This window comes from Candoia aspera, chromosome 10 (genome assembly GCF_035149785.1).
Source record: "Candoia aspera isolate rCanAsp1 chromosome 10, rCanAsp1.hap2, whole genome shotgun sequence".
Taxonomy (NCBI): domain Eukaryota; kingdom Metazoa; phylum Chordata; class Lepidosauria; order Squamata; family Boidae; genus Candoia; species Candoia aspera.
The window spans coordinates 18549233-18574082 of record NC_086162.1 but is presented as its reverse complement, the minus strand read 5'-3'; the positions used below and the strand labels follow the sequence as shown (position 1 = coordinate 18574082).

The following is a 24850-nucleotide window of genomic DNA, read 5'->3' as shown; positions in this document are numbered from 1 at the left end:
TGTTGTTATGTTAAGGATCCTCTTGTCAGTTTCTTTCTCCACATGTTCTAAATAAACAATCATTTTTGCCCTACTGACACAGATAGCATATATTTGATCACATTCAGGGTTATGAACATCTTAGCCCTTGAGAAAGGCATGCATACCCCCCAGTGGTGAGCAAAGTTTCTGCAGACTGTTTTCCGGAGAGAAGAAACGATCTCAGAATTTGTAATCCTTCCGGATGGTTTACACCTCTCCAATCTAATTCCAGAAACGTGAACTTCTTACTGTTGAGTGTTCTCACTTCTCCGCAGGTTTTGGCCGCTAATCTCATCAAATGGTTTGCAAGATAAGATTCCAGTTTGTGTGGGGTAGATCTTTCGCTTTGATTTGATCTCCCCTACTGAATTCCACGGCTGTCTTCTCCATGCCATGTAAAGTGACCCCAAAATATAAGAAAGGTACAGTCCTAAGGTGATATTTCTGTAGCTGACACCTCACCCTTATAAATCCTTGATTTTATTGTTTGGTCAGACAGGATATTTGCTGCATATGTACAGCACAGCTCATATTTGTTCTTCATCATGGATGAAGCCAAACTCCCTTTCTGAATGGTAAAAGTCTGACTGTCCAATCCCATTGCCCCATAGATTAGAGGCTACAGGACAGAAGGCATGGTGGAAAATGAAGAATTCCCAGTTCCTCAGGCAATACCACTGTCTCCCCGTTGGCTCTTTGCTTTCCCATGAGCCAAGACAATCTTCATCCGGATAGAGCTACATTTCTGTCTCAGGGAGCGCCAAACTTGTACAATCCCATCATCCATGGCAGAGGAGAGGAAGTAGAAGATGAGGGGGTCCAGAAAAGCATTGCACGCACTTGGAAGCAGAGCCACGGTGCGCCACCAAACATCCTCCCCATAGATGAACCCTACAACATGGGATATGTTGTAAGGGCCAAAACAGAGAACAAAAACAGATAAAGTGGCCACCGCCACCCGCACTGCACGGCGTTTCTTCCGCAGGTGGAGATGCGACCCAACCAGGACGCGGATACATCCAACATAGCAAAAGGCTGTGATCAGCAAGGGGAGAAAGAACAAGACCACAGAGAGCTCCAGCCTCACAGGGCCCAATAAAGCCAGTTGGTCTTCACTGAAGTTGTGATAGCAGGAAGAGCTGTTACCAGCAAAAAGGCTGGAATTGGTGTCCCTGGAGATCTCAAGAGCAAAGAGGAGGACACCATGGGATGCTACCAAGCTCCAGATGCCCACAGAAACCAGGCAGGAATAGCGAGGCTTTTTGTAAACCTGATAATGGATGGGATAAACAGCTCCCAAAAAGCGCCCCACGCTCACAGCCGTTAGAAAGCAGGCACTGGTGTAAATTGTGCCAAAATGGATCAAATTATAAAGAGGGCATAGGAAGCCGGGCATGGTCCAGTCTACATTCCCTTTTTCCAGCATCTTGAGAGGTAAGAAAAAGATGAAGACCAAGTCAGAGAGGCAAAGATTGATCATATAGATGAGGTTGGGGGTCAGGCGAACCCGGGCACGGCAATAGAAGATGTAAAGGGCCAGGATGTTGGAGGGCAATCCCAAAAGGATGGTTGCCCCATAGACCACCAAAGAAATGATCTCCCAAGTTTCCATCACATCAGGATCAATGAGCAGGAGGGAGCAAAGCCGGCTTGTCTATTTCTTCCTCTTGTCCATTTTCAAACAGCTTCGCAAGCAGTGCCGAGAATGTCTCAAGTTTAGCTGTTAAATAGCTGTGTGTGAGAGAGAGTGAGCAAATGCAAGAAGCATGGAACAAGGCAGCACTTTGGTGAAATGGACCATGAGAAATTGTTCAGTGAAAGTGACTATGAGCCAGGGCAATAAAGCCATAAACCCCGGAAAGTCGTACGAAGTTTCTCATGGCCCACTGGGCTTCTCGGTATGCCTGGACTAATCTGGGGAACAGGAAAAGGAAACAAGTGATGTAGAAAGAGGTATGGGCCTCCTAGAAGCTTGGTCACTGCTGCACACCAGCTCGGAAATGTGGAATAAGTCACCTCAAACCAGAATTCACAAATATCCAAAACCTTAAACTTCAACGTCCTTTCACATCGTATCTTACGCTCCCCCCTCAGCTAAGAGCATAGCATATCACAGGCACAATATTTGGGGTGAAAGTATCAGCAAAGTCCATCAAAATCCTCCATCCATCGCTTTTAAACAGATCCTGAACAATCAGGGATATCTAAAGGGAGGAGGTCAAAAAAGTCAAGAATGGCACCCACGGCCATGAAATCCAAGCCCCACGCCTTTTTATGTGCATTGTGACATGTGTAAACAAGGGGCAAACTGTCAATCACATGGCTGTGGCCAACATTTTTACTTCCTTTTTTACCACCACCGCCCCATGGACACCCCTGTGGACAAAGCTTATACTGTAATCAACTCCTGTTGGTTTTATGTTGTTTTCTTATCAGGACATTGCATTAAAATATTTTCAATGTTGAATTAAAGCAGGATATCAATCATCCAAATAAAAAAGGATAACCTTTTTCTAAGTGACTCTGAAATCTTTGAGAGAGAGAGACAGATATACAGATATTAGGTATTGATGATGTAGATTTAGATACATTCATCCTCTGTGTGTGGATGCATGTGCATAAATTCATGATATATTGGTCCTCTGTAAACAACCATCAGATCTTGGCCAATGCCTTTTTAAAAAAATTATTATGTATTAGAAATATATATATATATATGGTATTTAAATGACGTGTCATATTACTTCTGCCAGTATGTGAAAATAGATTGAGTTCCTCAGGAAGGAACCACGCTCTGATGACTGGTGGAAAGTTAATTCTCTAAAGTGAGTCAGTCAGAAAGGACAAATTTGTCTCTTTAATATAACACACCCCTGAATCAATTAATATAACCCTGGATGATTTGGTTAAAATACAACAACAGAAAATATCTCTGAAAAACTGTCACATTTCCCCTGTATCAGTGACCACAAAGCATGAGGGAGGAAATGGATGGATGGATGACAGATGGCCACATAGACACATATACAAATTTAACTGGCAAGTAAGCACTATCAGAGAGATAAACTGTTCATCTCAAAATTGAAATGATCTGGGGAGTTTTTTTTAAAAAATATATATCTTTAGTATTTATCTCACAGATTTATTTCCTAACTGAGAAGATGGTGAGCCAGGTAGATATATGCTATCCGTTTCTTCAGCAAAAAAATTAAAGCAAAATAGATTTTGAGGACCATTGTTTAGGATTTGCAGGCAGCCATGATGGCATTACGTTAAAGCTTTGCAAACTATTCTGTACAATTCGAGCAGCAGTGTCTTCTGTGTATGCTCAGAAGACTGGGAAAGAGTGTCCAAGGGCCCCTGCCACATCCCTGAGTTATGGGGCTATATGACAAAACAATAGTTCAAGAAAACTTCCAAACCCACCACCAGGCTTCACTGAGGTGGTCATTTGTATTCTTTCACTTATATTCTTGGAGGAGAAGCCATTTTGATTACAACATATATGATCCATGCACTGGGACCAAAACTCAACCCTCTTTTTACTACACCCAAGAGTCACTAACACTATCTATTACTTTCCCTCACAATGCAAGAAGCCAGACCTGCTGTGTTTTTGGAGTGGGTGGGAAAATTCTTCCTTTTGGTATATGAGGCTCTGATGCTTCTGAAGGCATCAGAGTCAGCATCTTCTGGAAGCATCCAGCCCCAAGCCGTGTCTTCCCCAGATAGCTAAGCACTTTGCCACACTACATTTAACTGTGTCGACTCTTCATTCTGTCAACAAAACAGCCTCGTCAATCAGGAAGACTTCCATAGTGGTTCAGCCTGCTGCATGGTTGCGTGGCACAAATGCAAACAAGATGGTGTTATCTGATAAAATGTCCAAAAGGTCAGGATTGGTTAGAAGGGAAATGGGCCCCATAATGCCTTCTCTGACACTTATCTAGCCAGAAGAATATTGACCAAGTTGCTGTTTGACCTCCCTTGCCCACAGCTGTTGTTTGCCTTGCCTTTAAGTGGTGGGCATAGTTCATTCTCCCCACCCCAGCTCCTTCCTCCAACAGTGTTTGTTGATTTGCTGATGGCTGGTGTTGTTAAGAGCCACTAAAACTCTTTGATCAATAGGACTTCTGTTTTCCCAAGCAGGGAGAGGGTGTAAGAATTATTTACAAAGTAATCCCATTTGCATGCCTAGCACGTGACAAGGAAACAGGTACCAACTCTACCAGCTGCTAAATTTCCTTCATTCTTCAAACTATAATTTTCTGTGGTGCTTACATCTAAAAAGTTAATTAGCTGCTGAATGGGAAGGAGATATCCAAATCCACCTGGACCATCTGTATTATAGTATTACACATAGGGCATATGGATTCTTCCTTCCCTTAAAAATCTCCCTACCCAGCAAGGAGAAAAATCTCTGGCCCAGCATGTTCCTCTTCTGTTCTAGAATTATGTAAGGAAGCCTTCAATCATGGGAAATCCATTCTGCTATTAGAACGAAAATGAATCCTATGAGAGATTGTACCCACAGCCTCCCTGGAAGAACATCAGAGCAAGGAGAAGACCAACTTGACCCCATCTATTGTCCAGAAAAGAAAAACCCTAATGCATCTTGGGAATGAGGTAGAAAACCAGAAGGCTGTTTCAGTGGAGAAGCAAACTTTCTGAACATTGGAGGACATCCCAGAATGAGCTTGTACTTACTTTTTGCCATTTTAAACAAATATGTAACATATTGTAAATGATATTTTTCTGTTTACATACATTTTTGGAATGATTTCATAACAGATATAATTAGAAAAGAATGGTGCTAGGTCTTTTTTTCATCTGATCATTTTATTGGCGATTATTGGACAAAATAGTGCAATAGCCAGGACAGAACCACAGGATAGCTGTGTGCTGGTACTCCTTCTGTCTCCTGCACTGCCAAGTCCATCAATGTGAGCCCATTGTTTATAACCTATACTGATCCTGATCCTGGTTATACATCTTTCTTCTCTTGGAGTGATCTCACTACCCATGTGGAATGACCATAGAAACATGTTGTCACTCATTGGTGGAAGAGATATATTGCTTGCCAGAGATCTCAGTTTCAATTCATGTCATCTCAGATTAGAAAAAAAAATTCTGTCTGAAATCTTGAAAAATTAATCTAGTTTTTAGAAGGTACTGAAATGGAAAGGTTGATTGTTTCACTTGGATTATAGTGCTTCCTATGTCCCTGTGCATAAGTTAAAGGTGGGAGAAATCATCACTACACATGATGGGTTCACTCAACCAGTTAGCTACTGAACTAACTGGGCTTGCAGAAATTGAACAATACACTAACCAAATGGGCTCAGTTTTACCCATCACATTAAGCCACATGTGTGCACAGAAACACAAAAAAACGAGGCTAAACTAAGCAAACTGAGATTGTTATTCAAATGCAGGTACTAGGAATTTAACTGACCTGGCCAAGCAAACCCAACTATACTCTGAAAAGCATAGAAGGAAAAATGTATCTTGGATAATTGCTTACTTTATTCTGGAGAACTGGTTGGTAATAGATCCTGCATGGCTGGGAACCAGTAAGGTAGAAGTATCTGTACCCTGGCAGAAGACACAGTGCATGACAACTTGATGGGCTAGGTAGCAAATTATGGATCTCTAATCTGGAAGATGTCTGGTCTGGAAAGGAGCTACTAGCCAGAATTGAAAGAACCTAACTACATGATCTGCTCTGCAATCGTTTCCAGTATCCCTAAGGAGTGGATTGAATATCAGAAAGAGAACAGCAAGCTATATTAGTCAAGAAGAAAAGAATATCTCACCCATCAGCGAATTAGGTTTACATGTTGAAAGCTGACCATTATACCAGCCATACACTGTACCTCCAGTTGTTGACTTGGACACATAATATAAGCATAAATCCTGGCTTTATTGGCTCCTTATCCTGATTTATCTTTCCTCTTTTACCCTCAGAGCTCTGCTATTCTTGGCTGTAAAATGAAAGCTGTAGATAGACCCAACTCTAATCCATTCCCACTCCCCAGTTGCGGAACAGGAAGAGTCCTGATCTCTGTTGTCCTAAGTAAATCAGTGCTTCAGAGCTGCATACTGGATACTGTCTTGTGATTCAGAATCTGTTTCTGAGTCTACGTTGATGGGACGGGTCTGTGGCGCCAGATTCACCAAGGAAGAGTAGTGCAGTTCCTCTTCTTCTTTGTTCACCACATTCTCATAATCCACCTTGGAGTCATTCTAAAATAGGAGGAGAAGGAACTTGTTTAAGTAAAGGATAATAGATTCTGGTAGACAGCACCCTTTAAATGTGAACAAGTTCAGTCAACAGCACCTCAAAATGAACAGGGAAGGACTCCTCTCTGAAATTCTGGAGAGCCATTACCTGTCAGAGTAGACCATATTGTTTCCAACTGATGGGTCAGGTGAAATTCACCTTTTGGATGTCACCTAACCAAAACTGATTTGAAGTCAGTCCTGTGCCAAACTTTGCCTTGTAATTTCTCAAGGTTTCCTTCTGCTTTTCTTAATTATTCTCAGTGAACACCTCTTTCCCATTTTTTTTCATGGTGGTGTGGTGTTTTTCAGCTTATTGTTGAAGGGGATGGACAGTGCTACTGCTAATACTTTTGTTTTCTTTTATACAGCTTTTCATCATCCTCTAGATGCCCACACTTCCTAAACTGGAAGAAAAAAATGGCTTAAACTGAAAAAGTCCCGTAGTCTCATTATAAGTGCACATGAAAGTGCTCTATCATCTATCTCTGTCTCTATCTCTCTATCGTCTATCTATCCTCTCTTTAAAATGTACATGTCACCCTTCAAAATAAAGGAAAATTGCTTGCAAAAAGCCCATATGCCAGGTGCACAAAAACATACGGAAAATGAATATGGAAATGCAAATGAATGTCTTTCCAGACCTTTCATTTTTCAGATAAATCTACAAGCTCATGCAGAAATGGGCTGAAGAAGATTTCATGCTGGGAAACTTAAAAATTAGCCCAAACTGCTCATCCTTACTCATGATTCAATTTCGGCTTTTCATGGTGCTAAATAAAGGTACAGAGACATTATAAAAATAAAAGCGGGCAAGCTCAGGAGGGAAGAGTGTCAACAGCAGAAGCCCTTGGGACCACATCACTTACTAAAGAAACTCAGCCCAGAAAAGGGAAACACATGTTCGTCTTTTTTAGAGAAATAAAATACTATCTCAAGGGTGAGAGTTTCTCATAAATCGTAAAAAAAAAAAAAAGTAAAACCTGAAAAGAACAAACCAAATCAAGAGACCATGACTTTCTCATCCAGATAAACTGGATTTCAAATTTCATTGTCCCGAGCCAGCATGTCCCCTGACAGGTTGCCTAGCAGTGATGAAATTGTAGTCCAAACCTATCCAGTGAGGGTCACATCTGGTGATCCATATACAGTATACCTGGCCCTGATCCTTTGAGTAGAAAGTCAATATAAAACAACGTTGAGTAGTGTCACCAAGGTGGTGTTAGGATATGATAGGTAGCAGACCCATCTCTATCCATCTGCATGATCTACTCAAACCTTTCTGTCTCTAACATAGGATGAAACAGGAAAGAAGGACCTTCTGCCTTCCCCAAACAAATACCTTCCAGATGTGCTGGTTGAACATTCTGAGATCTGCAGTCCCAGCAATATCTTGGGGAGGCTGAGCTACAGGATCAAGAATGCACCCCTGTTCATAACCCACAGAAATCTGCCTTAAGTAGGTGTCATGTTCACTGTTTCAATGTGCACTGTACATCGTAACATTTCACATGCCATGGTGCTGACATGAGTTGCTGTTGGGAGGGAGCTGGTGGGGGACCTTGTGCCGAGCTCTGTATCTAGGTTTGTTTCAATGGAATGTGTTTGGGTTATGTGCTCTGCTCAAGGACTTTTCCCGTGGACCAGCAGAAGCCGTTAGGAGTACCTGGGATTGTGAGCCTGGGAAGATTCTACGAGTGGAGGGATCTCATTTGTACCAGGGTTTTTTAGTTTGCATTTGGCGCGCTTTTCCCATTCTCAGCTTTCTTTGTGAACCTACATACTATTCTTAAATAAATCAGATTTTATGAAGCTCTTGCTTGTGAGTCTGAGAGTGTTTTAGGATAGGCAACCATTACAGTAGGGCATGTACCTTGGGGGGGAGTGCAGGTTTCTTTAATACACTGTAGACCACTCTGTCATCTGAGGAACCTGGTGCCAAGTTTGGCTGCATGACACTGTAATCAAAAAGACATTAAGCATGTGAGAAGATTATTTGGTTACCTGGCTTTCACTCATGTTGCACCAGTTGCCTTGTCACTTGTGTCTCTAGCTGACTTCTGCTTTGCATGTTTTGCATGACACTAACTGGAATTCCCCTTTTTTATCCATTAGTTAGGGTCCACAGGAACTCTGCTGTCCTTCTTTGTGGACTGGAGATAAAGGTGGCTCTGGGACAAATAAGGCCAAAAAATATGGCTACAGTTTCAAAGACACAGCTCCTACGTACAGTTTCAGCAGCCAAGGAGGCAATAATCTGCAGTTTTCCATTTTATCTAGTCAGCCTCACGGGGATCTAATGTAGGTCTGCATGAAACACAGCCAGTCATCTTCAAATTGCTGTAGTGTAGCATCTTTTGGAAGTAAGTCACTCCATCTCTGCCAGTTGGGCTTCAGTTGGCCACTTGCTCACAGGCACTGCACATGCTCAGAAGTGGCTTTCACTAAGCAGAGGGAAACACACTACCCACTCTACCGGCTAGAAGAACAGTACTGGGCATTTTGATAAAGCACTTACGAGATAATTTTATTTCAGCCTTCACTGAAGCAAAACACCCCCTTCTAAGAGCTGCAGATCCCTCATCTAAAGGACTTTATCTTGACCTCTGTACTGAACCAGGATTAACAACAAGGGTTGTCAAGGCCTGTATTATCAGTTGGGAGCCCACTGCCAGTCCCCGTAAGTTCCTGGCCCTGTGGCTGTTCTTTCTTCTCCTTCCTACTGGCTCTTCATATTCTCTCTCCATGTCAGCAAGCAGTAAAAAAGTAAAAAAGCTCAGCTTGACCATCCTCCCTATCTCCCCTTCCCAGAAGATGCTGGTGGGTCCAGCGGGACTGGCAAATAGATGGACTGTGGGAACAATGGTGAAGAGGAAGGAGTAGGCATAGTTAGGGAAGGAGTAGAGCAGGTCACCTTATCAAAACCCTGCTAAAATCTGAAGCCAGCAGTGTATCCCTCCCAATTTCCTTGGCTCCCTTATCACTTCATCGTCATACCTGAAATAAACAGTACGCTCTTTGGACCCAGTGGGGGGGAACTGGAGTCTTGCATATGAAATGGTGTCTTCTTGCTCCTCATTATGGAAGGCCACAGGTCTGTCTGTTCTACCTTCATTTAGTCTGCAGTTGTTACTAGACAACACCTCTCGCTTGGCCTAAGGGAAAAAAAAATCTTGATTTTCCAGCCAGGGAAGACCTTCCTAGAAATAAGACTTAAGCCACCAATTTTCGTAGCTACAGCAAAGAGGGAGAATTTGATTATTGCAGCTTGTTAGAAAGAACAAAAACTGGGTGCTGGTCAAATTGCATCCATTTATTACAATCTCCCTCTTTTCCTCCTTTGAAAGCTCAGGATGGTATATTAAAATCTCTTCTCACATTTCAATCTCACAAGTCTGTGAGATATGTTAGATGAGAAAGAGTGACCAGCCCCAAATCCCTCTGCTAGTTCCACAGTTCAGTCCCAGTCTAGTAGCCACTATGTTCTAGTATGTTCTCTTCTCCTTCTCCTTCTTCCTCCCTCTTTCTTTCCTACACAACCATTACAGGTAACGGGTTTCATCTCCCACTACATCTTGTTCCTCAGTTACTAAATAGAGAAGTATTCTAGGCTATTAATACGATCACTTGATGTGAAAGGAGAAAGAACATTTAGGTTATCAGAACTGCAAGGGGGCTTGAAGGCCTTCAAATCCACCTCAATGCCCTCTCCTCCTCTACTGTATTGGGCACCAGTAGAAAACAATAGAAAGTTTAACCTTAGCCTTCCTCACAAAAAATGAGTTCGATCTCTGTGTACTGCCAATGTCTGAACGCATTGTTTTCTTCCTGCAAGAGGAGAAACAGAGTTAAGTCACCTCCAAGTCATGGCTTTGGAAGCCCTTCACAGGAGGAATGCCACGATTCCACTGTGAACATGCTGCTGTTTGTGTGTGAGATGGACCCAGCCCTACCAGAGGTGAGGGGTTGCTGCTTCATAACTATATCGGTTCCTATAGAAATGGCAATGCCCAATATAGGCCATGGCATCCCAGGGTCATGCTGAGCACCACTGGTAAGTTGCCCCCCTAAGGATTCACACTGATTGAATAGAACATTTGGCTTGCTGAATCTTATTTCAGCCTTTGACTCAATTTGATTTTGATCTCTCTGGCCTAAAGGCAGTAATAAAGGTTTGATTGGATTGGATTTTGATGGTACCTCATTTCTTATCAAATGCTTTTCTTTTGAGATGTCCCTCGTCAGCCAATTATGGAGCAAGGGATCTTGTTTTCCTCCAGGGGAAATATTACCAAGCAAAGGTCTGCCTTGGAAAAAGTGACACCCCAGCCCCCCTGCCACCATCATCCATATCTGCAGGGCAAAGCCCTTCACTGACCCTATCAGTAGGATGGTGACTATCATTGATCATTGCCTGCAAGCCACTGACTCTCACTTACCATTTCTTCCAGCCATAATGCAGCAACCCTGTCAAGAAAACAAGGGGAAGAAAAACGCCAAGGCCAATCAAGGTATGTTTCATCACTGTAGCTCCGCTGTCTGCATGATACAAATGAAGAATAACAAAGATTAGCAGGACCTGGATCTGATTTCCCACAAGTTTTGTGTCCATGTACTTATTTGTTCATCAAACCTATACCAATGCTCCATCATACTTCTATTCATGCACCTTGCATGCTCAGATGAACACGAAAGGTATAAATGGCAGAACAGCATTCAACTACTTTCTTTTTCTCTGGACATAATTTTGTAGAACCTTCTACATATGTATATTTGTATTTTTAATGGCTGCTTCTGGATGTGCCAGAGTTGTAAGGAATAAGGAGGGCAGTTGGACTTTTCTCCCCCTTGCCTTCTGAGTGTGGCAGCATTCAGTGAAAAAATCTTCCCCATGACTAAACTGCAGCTTTGAGACTCAATTCCAAGTAAGGACACGCAGTAAAAAGAAAGGCTTAAAGCTGAAACCTTGTTTCCTCAATTCAGCCAGATTTATAATTAATGGCATTTATAATTAATGGCATCTGCAGGCTTCTCTGAACTCCTCTCGGCTCAAAAATTCACACACACACAAACACACAAAGTTTATATATTTGGGCGGGGGGAGAAAGCTGCACAGGGAAAATTGGATATATTTGGGAAAGTTGTATACAAAAAATTATATTTTGATAACTACATAATTGAATATGCTATGGAAGCTGGTGTACTGAAAATCCATGTATTAGGGAATCAGGTATAAATATGTGTGTGTGTGTGTGTGTGTGTGTGTGTGAGAGAGAGAGAGAGAGAGAGAGAGAAATACAATGTTCAAAATGTATGCATCAAGTTGCATCAGGGGTGTCTGGGTTTTTCATTTGGTTTTGCTTTTTGCTTTTTAAAGGAATAATCTATAGCTTTCTTCCTAGCTCTATCTCCCAAATCAAACTAAGAAAACATACACCCCACCCTGAAAACAGATTAAACTTCATGGAAACTTCCTCAGTCCTGAGTTGCTCATCCAAAATATTGTACTTCGGGATCAGCCAACCTGGTTTCAATTCCCATGAATCCCTGAGCCAGCATGACCAAGTGGTTAGAGCTGCTCTCCAAAACATCTGCAGGGCATAAAGTTGCCTGGTTCTGTTTGACTAGTTGTCTTTCCATTGCCAAGGATTTCTTAATCGAAGATGGTCACCTAGGAACTGCAACAATATTTTTCAAGGGAAATACTCACAGGATACACTGATGGTCATGAGTTGCGATTCTGTATCAGAGACACTGTTGTATGCTTTGCAAAGATATTCTCCTGATTGCTCAACCTTAATTTTGTGGAGTGCTAAGATTTTTGAAGACTCTTTAAAGATCTCTTGCCCTTTCCAGTACCACTTGTAAAAAACAGCTGACGGATAGGCATCATTGTCACATCTCAGAAAGACATCCATTCCCTCAGTAACAGCTTGCTGGTTATCTAGAGTTAGATGGACATTACGGGGCCCATCTGTCAGGAATAAAAAATAGAGTCACTCCATCTAGCCCAGCTTTTGCATATGTGATTCTCAACATCACTTCAAGACAAAGGAACTCATAAGGACATGAGAGGAATCCTGGAGAAATAGGCATCCACGTCCATTATTTCTCAACCTGGGCAACTTCCTGATATTGCATTTCAACTCCTAGAATTATCAGCAGTGGCCATGTTGGCTGGGGAATTCTGGGAGTTGAAGTCCACAAATCTCAAAGTTGCCAAGGTTGCAAAACACTGCTTTGTCACGTCTATTGTTCTTTCTCATATAGCAACCAATGAGAAGAACTTGAGAACCTCAGAGGCAGGAGAGGAGGGTCATCACCTTCTTTCACTATTGCTTAGATCTGCTGATATCTGTGACATGGAGGGAGTACACAGACAACAAACATGGTAGACCCTGATAGCCCAGTCATCCACTGAATATGTCCTGTCCATTTTTAAAATCACCTCAGCTGTGGGGTCAAGATCTCATCTGACAGCAGGAAATTCCACTATATTCCACCCAAATCTCCCAATATGATGGACTACCCCATGTTCTGAGAAGTACAGCTTTCATTTTTCAAAGGAAAAAGAAAAGCTGTATGACCACCAGGGTAGGTTTTCCATTTTGTTGTTGTTGTTGTTGACTGCTAGCGACTGCCTGGACAAGTCCCTGCAGTTTTCATGAAAAGATTTCGGAAGCGGTTTGCCACTGACTCCTTCCTAAGGCTGAGAGAGAGGGACTGGCCCAAGGTCGCCCAGCTGGCTTCCAGGCCTAAGGCATGACTAGAACTCACAGTCTCCTGGTTTCTAGCCTGGTACCTTAACCACTATACCAGACTGGCTCTCTAGGTTTTCTATAGCCAACCTAAATGTTTTAGGAGATGCACAGACGCTTCTGAAAGTGAAAACAGGATGTCTAGCTTTCCTTTCTTCAACACAAAGGATAGTAGAACTTGACTATGTTCCAATGTCATGATATTCTACTACTCCACCCTCCAAAATCGCACCCCAGCAACAGCAGCCTCCAGTGTGGATCACTATGGACTGGATAGCCAAAAAATGAAGAAAGCTGTGGCATCAGGATGACAATTAATATTATAATAAGTGGCTGACACTGATAGCAGCTGTTTTTTTTTTTTTACCATAATGGGCTATTTGGGTCAAAGAATATATGTAAACACGGAAACCACAAGGAGATAGTGCAGGTTATCCAGGAATCAGAGGATTCACACACACACATATTAGAGCACAATAGTCCAATTCAGACTAAATTTGAAAAAAAGCCACATCAGCTAGAGCTGTATGAACATCCCTACCGTAAATACTGGGATAACAAGAAAGATGGAGACAGATGAATCTTCCTGAAAGATAGTTCAGTAGTTGTTACTACCCCAACCTAAATTTCACTTCAGGATGATGTAGCACCAACACTGATGTCTTCTACTGTTCAGTTTGGGGATCCAGATGCTGCCAGACTCCTATTTTTAATTCTTCAATTTCAAGAAATTTTCTATGAAATTCCATAAGGGGAATGATTAGAAGCAGTACCGTTTTTCTCTTGCCCAGCCTTCCGCATCTTGTCTCCATTCTCCAGACATGTAGACCTACAACTCCTATCATCTAGAAATCATGGATAGGTTATGCTTGTTTGGTTGAAAATTGTACATTGGACTGGTCAATGACTGCAATGAAGGCTATTCACTTCTTATGCTTGTTGGAAATTATAGGAATTAGATTCTAATCCCCAAGAGCCCCAAGCTGGGAAAAAATATTGTAGCCTCTTTAGAATCATGAATGGACCACCACTTTGAGAATTGTCTTGTGTTTACAGCTAAGGACATCACCACCAAACTAGGTGGCAACATCTAACCAACCTTGGTTAAGCTCACAAAGTATTTACATGGGGGACTACCAGGAAATTCCAGGGCTTTAGGCTCAACTGGAAAAATTAAAAAAAAGCACCTCAGAAGAAGACAGTGGCAAACTGCTTTCATAATGCAGCTTAGGAAATAGTATGGACATATCCAGGCAGTAACCAAGAATCAAGCTTGAGTCAACAATGACTTCACCTAGAAGAGAAAGCCTATTGGGCACAGCAAGAGAATCATGGCTTCACACTTAGCTTGTGTTTGTACTCACAATACACATCCAGCCTAACAGCTGGGGAATCTGCGATAGATATGGTGTTTTTTGCTGTACAATGGTAGATGCCAGAATTCGTTGAATGGGCATTCTGGAAGAATATCATGTTTTCTGTAGAGTTCAGTGGCAGCAGTTGCCCATTTTTGTACCAGGTATAGCTGACTTTCTGGGGGTTTGCCATTTTCACTGTACAAGACAGGCGAAGAGAGCTACCTTCGATGATCCGCCCCAGTGGTTCTTGATTGAGTTTGACATCTTTGGGGCCATCTGCAGGAAAAAAGGAGAATTACAAGCATCAGACAGTGGTATCCCATAGGTCTTGACCTTAAATATCTGCCCTTTCAAAGAAAGAAACTTACACCATCAAATACTCTGCTGTGTGCCTGATGTCTCTGTGATAGAGCGACCAGCATCGAAGCACACGTTGGCTACACTGAACAACTCCACTAATAGCACCCCGCTTCCTTTTTGTACCCAAAGCTACATACTCATTAATTAAATCATTCTCAACTTTTGGGGTACCCCAAAACCACTAAAGCACTTCTTTACTCGTGTAATCCATAGGGGGCAATGCCCCACAATGAGTTGATCATGCAAAGAGCTTTGTCAGTGTCAGGTAGTGGTTGAAATGTTGGACTAGGACTGGGGAGATGCAGGTTGAAGTACATCTTCAGCCACAGAAGCTAATTGGGTGACTTTAGGCTAACCCCTCTCTCTCAGCTTAACTTATCTCCCAGGGCTTTTACTGTGGTGAAAAATAAGAGGTGGAGGTGCACCTTGACCTCCTGGAAGTAAGGCAGTTTACAATTCTAACAAAGACAAATACATACATACATACATACATACAAAAAGCAGGGGTGCACATAGCAGGGTGTTCTGCTATGTCCCCACCAGAACACCTCCCAAAGTTGCTGTTGAAATTCTAATTTTAACACACCAAAAAGGAGAAAAGGTTGGAGCACATGAACATATCCATTTTAATATTTAAATTCAGTCAAAGGTTGATGGGAGACATCATGGCTCAGCCCACTTCCTTATCCTGGCCACACCTTTAGAGTACAGCCCTCTGGTTTGCTGCTGAAAGATGTAGTGCGGCTCTGAGACTGACCAAAATTGTGCTCCTTCGGCCTAAAGTGCAGGATTTATAACCCGAGTTTCCTAAGAGAATTTGTTCCATGTTCAGTTTCTTATTCTTGCTGTATCCATTGGAACAAGACTTGAATGGCCAAGGCACTTGTGGATCTCCCTGGGAACCCTTTACTTGCTTAAAGGCTTCCAGCTCATCATGTAATTATTCTTACTTACAGAGGACATCCAAAGTGATTGGTGGAGAGAAAGTGCAGCCAATAATATTACATGCTTCACATCCATAAGAAGTGATTGGTGTAGGCTCTGCGACGAAACCCAGTTCTGAGGAGGGATGTCCTTTTTGTATGTAGGCATCTGACCTTAAAAAGTTGTACCAGTTGTGGCTGGGGACACTACTGCCCACAGAGCACTTCAGGATGACTTTGTCTCCTTCCTTTATGGGCAAATGATTTAAATGAAAAAGTTGGACGTCCTTTGGGCAATCTGCAAAACAAGATCAGTATGTTTCTTATGGCTTTTGAAAGAGATTCTTTGCAGTGATGATCTGAGTGATCTGTTCCTCTGAAGCATCTCTGCAAAGTTGTACCCCACTTCAGATGAGCAGAAGAAGCACTGTTTCTGAGGCAGGTTGGGAGCAGAAGGGCAGCAACCCTGACTTACCTCTTTCTTGAGGTGGTACAATGTGCAGTGTGCTAAAGCACACAAAAATATTGCAGTGCTGTGCATTGTGAGGAAATGTCAACAATCGCAGTTGTGCCCAATCACCCCAGAATAAAAAGTACATATAAACATCAGCTCCAGATGTAGATTTTGTAGATTGACCAGTTCATAATTAGAGCTACTTCAGACCATTATTTTTTTTGTTGTCATGGTTAGGGAGGGAAGATAAATTTTGGGGAACAAAACCAATGAGCTTCATCTTCAGAACATTAGTGGTGAAGAGGCAGTTCCACAGCTTTGATTATTTTAGAATGAATTTTTTTACTTGACTGAGACGGCATAAATCTTCCTATGAGAAAAATCAATTGTACTGAAGGGAGAAATCTTTTCAACTGAGACAGGTCTGTGTTACAACAAGCACCTGCTTGGATCTAGTTCTCCAAAACAGCAAATGTGTGACATATCTTCAGCATTAATATTAAAAACAGCTTTAAGAACATGCCAAATCTGCTACCTGATTATTTGGAGCATTGGCGATATTTTTCATATAAACAAGGAATCAACTAGAATTCCTCTTGGGACATTTGAATGCATAGATTATATATTTCGAATGTTACAGCCTTGAATAACTTTTGATTACAACCTTGTTCTTGATGTACATGAGTTTACACATGAAGATTATGCATATGATCTTTAAATTTAATAAAAACTAAACAAAGAAGTAGAATGAAAAATTGGCCACCAGTTCAACTGCAAGAGGAGCTTCATATCTGCATTTTATCCTTCCATATAATGGCCTCCAAAGGACATTGTATGGACCTGAATTCTGCTGCTCTAAAGTACCTTTGTTGGGGGAGAGGAGATATACGACTACGGCTGTGCAGCAGTTCAGATGCTGTCTCCTTTGGAGCACACACGAGCTTGAATGTAGCACCTTTCTACAAAGTTTTAAAACAACTGTGTCTTTTTCTCAACATCACACAGCAACACAATCCTGAAAAACAGAAACAGTTGCTTTAAGGTGTTGCAGACTGGTACTACATTTACACTCCTGCACACTCTGAAGCAATTTTTGGAGAATGACTCCAAAGTGTTGCACCGAGACAATGAGAGAGAGAGAGAGAGAGAGAGATCCCCCTTGACTAAAGAAGAGCTAGCTCAGTCTTCCCCCACATGGTGCTCCTCATAGGGTAGCATTACAACTCCCAGAATTCCAATGGTCATGCTGAACAGTCCCTGGTTGAAGAGGACTGGCTGATCTAGGGCGAGATAAGCAGAAAGATGCTCAAGATACCAAGCATTTGGGGGGGGGAAAACACTGAGAAGTTGCAAATATATTATTACACACTGATGAGCAGGGCCTTCTTCATCCATCTCCATCTTCACTGATCAGCATAATAAGTACACTGGGAGAGAAAGTGATGAATTCTTAGTTGAAGGGGGTTGTCCTCTTGGCCAGCTTTTAAAGAGGTCTTTAATGCAATTTTTTTTTTGATCCAGATTGTAATAATTGATGGTTTTAATTTTAAGATCTGTAGTCTGAACTGATGAGATTTTTTTTTCACTGATTGCTAAGAAATTTGGTACTCCATAGTATATTTAATTTAAAAATAATCAACATACCAATACCATGCTGTTGGAAACCATCAACAACATCCTAACCATTGATTGTAGGCTGGGCATATGAACAAGTGGGCAACTCCCTCAAGATCTATTCCCGCCTGTCCCACCCCAATTCTGCTTCCAGAAATCAAACAGGATTATTCATTTAAAGGCATATGAAATGCCTGCTTTGCCTACCTAAAGTCCCAGTTTGAATCCTGATATCTTTTCATTAATAAAATAGGGATGCAGAAGATGGGAAAGATCTCTTACTGAGATCCTGATCAGTAAGCAAAATGCAGCCATGTGGATGAAGAACCTTCTATTTTCTTATACAACTTCCAATGCCAGGATCTGTTTCTACTTACAATGAACTTTCAGTGTGACAGATGAGCTTGAGTTGCCAATCTCATTACGGGCCACGCAAAGATAGGTATCAGAATTACTGGGTCGAATTGCCTCAAATTGCAGTTCCTTCTCGGTGTTGATAATACCAGGCATGCTGCTTCTGTACCATTCATAACCAGTGATGGGAGGGTTGCCAGTGGCTGAACACCTCAAAACCACATTGTCCTTTTCTTTGATGAACGATGGTAAAGTTAGGATGTTGACCTTTGGTGGATCTGGAGAATTGAAAAAGAAATTGATTCCAGTTTTTTTGTAAGCCAGATGTTTTGCATTTTCTTTCTGCTGAAGGAGCAAGAGAATAATTTAATCTGACACGGGCAAGAAGAAGATAGCAAAGTTGAATATTGTTCTAGACTTCATTCGAGACGCTGATTTTACCCTTCATCGTCACGTTTATTACAGCCCTAAGGCCAGACACAATAAAATGACACAATAGCAACAATCTTACATTAATACATATATATAAAAACAAAAGCAATTAATATACTACGATCCAAAATTAATTAAGAATGAAAATACTAGAATGAATTGAAATAAAATACTATCTTAAGAAATTCAAAATCTAAGTGATGGTGCGGCGTATTGTGCAGATGGTAGCACAAAACTGGGCAACCTGGGAGGATATTTTTGGGTCCTTGTCCGAAAAAAGTAACATTAGATAGAAGTCACTCTCCCTGCCTGGAAATTTCTTCAATAATGGATATATGAGGATCTGTCTAGAATCCTTATATAGGGAACAGTATAACAACATATGGCTTAGGGTTTCCATTGAGCCATCACCACATGGACGCAGCTGAAGGTGCATAGGAGAGTACCCTTAAAACGTCCAAAAAGGACTGCTGAGGGCAGAGCGTCCAGCCTGGCTAAGGTGAAAGCTTTACAAAATTTCAAAATTGTGATAGATGATAGATAAGAAGCTGGAGCGAACCCTTCCGGAAGAAAATGACAGATATTGGGGTGTAGCACCTTACTTAAATTTGTTTGGAGATCTACATCCCAGATTCGTTGTTTCAGGGCGGTTCTAGCATTATCAAATCCTAATGAGCACCGACTTTCCATAGAGAAGCCCCACAATTTAATGTAGTCTAAGGCTTTGTTTAGCCAAGATGACTTAAAACGATCTCTAAATATTCATGGGGCTAGACCTATAGGCAACAGCATTAACCCTTTAAAATTTTTAACCCTGATTCTCTAATAGGTCACCTGTTTCATTAAGACCATGCCTGTAATCTGTAAAAGGGAGGTGTTCACATTGCTATGACTTACAGAAACTTACAAAAATGTGATTGGCATTGGGGTACAGCACCCCCCCAGCAGCACTTTCACCGTGTGGAATCCCATTCTTTCTGCTTTTAGAAAGGTCTCAGAAACTGGCTTTTAAAATCCTTCTGCTTTTTAAAAAATAAATATTTCAAATACACTATAATAGATATCACTCTTCGTTTAAAAATATAGTTATAATGATGAAACTGAAGAAAGTTACATACAGGTAGTCCTCACTTAAAAACTGCTCTGTTTAGGGACCGTTCGAAGTTACGGCAGCACTGAAAAAGTAGTTTTACCACCAGTCCTCACACTTACGACCATCACAGCATCCCCACGGCCACATGATTAACATTCAGGTGCTTCACAGCCAGCTTCCAACAAGCAGAGTCAATGGAGTTGCCAATCCGAATTGTGGTCTTTAAGCAAGCACTACCTGTAATTTAAATAGCTGGATCTATTTTGTGGGGGTTTTATTTTCTTTTTTTTAATGGTTTTTTTCTACATACAGTATATCTATAGAATTAGATAAAATTGGGGAATGGGGGTTTGTTTGGGTTTGTTTCTTGTTTCTTGTTTTTTGCTTTTTTGCTTTTTTGCTTTTTTAGTTTTTAGTTTTGTTTAATTGTTGGGGGACTGGTATTTCTAAAGAGTTTTGTTTCATTTTTAATGGTTTTTATTTATTCCACACACACACCCCGGACTTGAATATTTTTTTATTCTTTCTTCCATTTGTTTTCCTCACTATATAGCTGTTATATAAAAAAGAAAAAAGCTAGAAATGCTTTTTTCTTCTCTTTTCCCTTCATTTTCCTCACTATTTAGCTGTTCCAATAGAATTGGTTGGATGGTTTAAAAAAAGGATTTGCGCTTTTGTACAATAGTAAAGGAATGTTAATTCTGATTTTTTTAATGTTTTAATGAAATGATATTTTTCAAAAAGGAAAGAGAAAAAATCAGCAAGTTTATTATTCTTCAGTATCTAATGATGCAATTCTATCCTGTCTACTGGGGAATCAGTGTTATTATGCCGAATGGATCTTATTCCCAGATAAATGTGGAAAGGGTAGTAGTGTCAGGGATTTTCCTAAATTCTGAGATGTAAATTTAAAATCTACAGGGAACGAATATTCAACTGTGTCCAACATGACCATGTTTTCTTTCCTATCCTGGATAGATAAAATGCAGGCATCTACCATATATACTAGCTAATAAGAATTTTAGGTGCCAAGATGCACCCAAAAAAATGGGTTTGGCTTATCTGCAGATGGGTTTATACACAAGCATATATGGGAATAAATTTTTAAAGTACCTGTATATCCCATGTAAACTCACGTATTAGCCCATCTTTGGATAAACTGACCCTCAGATTTTTAACCAAAACACCATGAAAAATGGATAATCCATGGATTACCCACAGATAAGCCAATGGTGAAAATGTAAACCCATGAACATTTCAAGGGTCAACTTATCCATTGGTCATGCATTTTTTACAGTATTTTGGTTAAAAATTCCAGGGTTGGCTTATCCCCAAATGGACTTATCCATGAGTATATGCAGTATTCTTTTTTGAAGATGAAAATATCTTCAGAAGAACCAGAGAGCAAAGAGGTCTTAAGAGAGAAAAACTCAGACTGCAAAAGTCTTCTGCTCAGCAGCACCAAAGAATCAACTCACACTGGACGTTGATCATCAGGTTTTCAGAGACGGTTCGTCCAATCCAATTAGAAGCTCTGCATGCGTAATTGCCAGAGTCCATTTCGTTTAAACCACTGATCTCAGTTCTGGAGACACCCTGCGAATTCCTCTGTACGTAACCATCCTTAAGCCACTCATAATAATGCACGTTTGGATTACTGCTGTTAACTATACATTCCAGAGAGAGGTTGTCTCCCTCTTTGACTGTGTCTCCAAGATCAGCATTCAGTCTAACTCCTTTGGGAGCATCTAAAATAAACAAGACCCAGGATTAAAACAAAGCAAAACAAAAATTTATTTATCAAATTTCGTCACTGCCCATCTCCCACAAAAAGGTTTAAGAAAATGACTGATCCAACTAAGATTAAATGTTCTAAAATTCAAAGTAGGGTCCTCACAATTGTAATTATCTCAATTCCAGTCTCTCAGAGATTCCCAGAGTCATTGATGAGTGGGCAGCCTTAAATATTGATTAAATAAAAAGAATAACAATTTGTACTCAGCAAAAATACCTAACCTTGTGCCCCTTTTAGTCTGCATAATGTGGTTAGCCTTGTGCCTAATCTGGAATATTGCCCCTCATAGATTAAGGAAATTGCTCTATGAAAAATCAGAATATCAAGCCATGTAGCTTAGGCTTCTCCACATCCATTAGTTTGGTACACACAACATACTTATCTTGGATATTGTATTAACCCATTTTTCTGGGTTCACACAATACATTGGACCTAAACAATGGCTTGCCTTTGATCAGCAGAGGTCTCTCCCCCCCACCCCCCATGCTATAACTAATTGGAATTAAAACCAAGCAAACTAGCTTGCCGGTTTCCTGAATGCAGCTGCTAAGTTTTTACATAACTGGTTAAGTGTGTTGTGTGATGCAGCCACTGTATGGAATCTACAGCCCTTCCCCTGGAATTCTAGAAAGCAGAGACATGAACTGTTGAAGGACATGACTGCAAAAGTTCTTCATTTTACACATGCACATTCTTCTGTGTATCAAAGCCAACAGCTTGAATTCTCTGCCCAATTCCTCCAAAGGTACTCATATTTGGCAAAATGTTCTTTCCATATTGCACCACCGCCAGGGATGTCCTCAGGGTGTGGTGAATGTATGATGCACTTAAAAATGGGCAAAGCTTTGATTACACCATTGGGGCCACCATCTTGATTATTTTGACCATATCCTATGGATACCCCTGACCACTGCATCAGCTTCCATCCCATTGTACACTCACATTTCACCTCCAGTTTTGTAAAATTTTTCTTTATTTCTCTCCCATTGTGGGTTTTTAGCAAACATGTCAATTGTTTCCCATGGTCCTTCCAAGTGGGCTGTAAAGACAGCTCAGTGCGTACTTTTTGGTTTTCATTGGTCCTTTTTTGAGACAACGGACGATCTCCTAATCCTTGGATAGTCAATATTATGGGCTCATAAAAGCAGTAATAAGGTACCCAGCAGGCCAATTTATACAACTTGTTTTCTTCCATTTCTGGGGACACAATTTCTATTAGTTCTGAAGGGGATTCTGCAATCAGATAACAGAAGGAAGAAAATATTTTACAGAGAAGATGTTGAATAAAGTTGAATTGCTTTTTAAAGAAAAACTTTATTAATTTAGAAATCCACCATATTCACACCAGTATTTTATCATGTTTTCAGACTGAACTTTGGAGTGGAGAAAGAAAAGCAAAAAAAAAAAAAACCTTACGTTTAATATGTATTTAATAACTGTCCCCTATTATCACATTAAAAATTACAATTCAGCAGAAATGTCTGAAGAGATTTTGGATTCTGCACCCAAAGTATTTTGGGGAGGGACACAGCGGCAGTGAGGCCTCAGGTTATGCACCTCTTGGCTGGAAAGATGTAAGGGCAATAAACCAAAACATTATAACTGTTATAACTTTGACTGATTATAACTGTGGTTAAGTCAAATAGTCACAGGAAAGGAGGAAGGTATGTTTCTGAATAATCTTCCATCTCCACTTGAGAGACCATGACCAGCCTATTAAACACATCCTTATGCTGAACAAGGAGAACTGGGCCCATGAATTACCCATAGATGGAAAGCACCATTTTCTTGTTGTATCCTTTGAAAGATGTGTCCCAATTAATAGCCTGCAATCATTTCTAGACTGGAAGTTGCAAGTTCACATCTTGTTGGTGATATTTTGAAAAGGAAGGTTTTGTACCCCAGTCTATCATTTATCCATCCATCCATCCATCCATCCATCCATCCATCCATCCTACACACACACACACACACACACACACACACACACAATGTTCTCAGAACTTACTGTGAACTTTAATAGAGACTTTTTCCAACCATTGTCCCTCACTATGCAACTCTCCTCTTTTCCAATAAAGTCTGATTCCATACATGCCGGTATCGTTTTGGCGGAGATGGGAAATTTTCAAACTGCAGTTTCTGTCCTTTAAATCCCCCACAAATGCCACTCGATTACTAAACGCAGGACTGACTGAATCTGCAATCTGGTTACTGTTGCTTTTGTATAAGAGCTCTCCTTTGTAGTCTTTCAGGGCATCTTCATAGGCAGGCTCAAAATACCAGACAAGGGAAAGGGGATCCACAGATCGTTGCTCATACACCTCTCCGATGCTGCATGAAATGTACACACAAGACCCCTCCCAAGCCTCTAGGTATAGAGGTTTCACGGATAATGGCTTTCCTAGAGAACCTGAAAAGGGAATCAGATAATGAAATTTGATTTAGATCCATCTCCTTACCTCTCAGAGCAAAATGCACCGAGAGCAACAAGTCACTAGTGTCTTCTTACATCCACAGTGAAAACCCCACATCCTAACCCAGATTCTACTCACTGCTTGGAAGTGGAGAAGAAGTGACACTATCATACAGAAATGCAATGATCAAGCCTTAGTTGGGTTCCTCCAAGGAGGCCTTAGATATCCCTCCTTATCACTGCTCCTCAGTCACGAAGTTGGAAGGAGTTTCCAAGAAGCTGTTGACAATCTCAGAGGGAGTTGCATTACGAAGAGAAAAAAGCAACCACCCCAGGGCTCGCCAATTTTGCTGCTTGAGAGAAATCTCACCCCCTCTCATTCCTTGCATAAAACCCAAATTGTTCTGCCTTTCTTTGACCTGTTGATGGAAACCTGTCCTCCATTACACAAGAGGAGACCAGGCTAGCTTAAAGTGAGGGTCTTCTTACCACCAGCTTCCATCAGCAGCCTACAGCAGTTATCACACCCTACCATTAGGAAGAGTCAGCTCTGAGCTGACTTCCTGTTAGGAAGGTAGACCTTGCTTAACCACTGTCTTGTGCAGTGACCGTTTGAACTTATGGCGGTGAAACAAAAGCAACTTTGCAACCAATCCTCACATTTACAACCGTCGTAGCATTCCTCAGTCATGTGATCACCATTGGCATACTGTACTTCGCAACCAGCACATGTACAACTGTGTCACTTGATGACCAAGTTGCCAGTCCCAATTGTGGTCACTAAGTGAGGACTGCCTGTATATAAGCTCGAAGGCAAGGATGCACCAGACTCTAAAGTTTGACTACACAGAATTTGTCAACTATTAGCTTTTGAATTGGCTTTATATTATCAGTCAGGTCAGTCAATATGATTCTGTGTAGTCTGTTCAATTTGATGTTCAAAAATTGATTCTAACAATTGTATAAATATGATTTTATTATTAGCTAAGTAGT

The 24850-nt window shown here is 41.1% G+C and overlaps 2 protein-coding genes across 2 annotated transcripts; both read right to left on the bottom strand.

The window, feature by feature from the left end:
- Positions 1 to 301: 301 nt before the first annotated feature.
- LOC134503510 (G-protein coupled receptor 42-like) lies at positions 302 to 1633 on the bottom strand. Its single transcript, XM_063312311.1, has one exon. The coding sequence runs from the start codon at positions 1631 to 1633 to the stop codon at positions 686 to 688; it is 948 nt and encodes a 315-aa protein (XP_063168381.1). The 3' UTR covers positions 302 to 685.
- Positions 1634 to 4848: 3215 nt separating this feature from the next.
- LOC134503509 (B-cell receptor CD22-like) lies at positions 4849 to 23873 on the bottom strand (the record flags this gene model as incomplete). The annotated part of the gene is made up of 12 exons (XM_063312310.1): positions 4849 to 6267; positions 8177 to 8261; positions 9301 to 9452; positions 10062 to 10131; positions 10743 to 10923; positions 11999 to 12277; positions 14426 to 14695; positions 15734 to 16000; positions 18148 to 18402; positions 21128 to 21397; positions 22387 to 22677; positions 23453 to 23873. Coding segments are annotated over 12 exons (2706 nt in total), but the record flags the coding sequence as incomplete, so codon positions are not given.
- Positions 23874 to 24850: the final 977 nt, after the last annotated feature.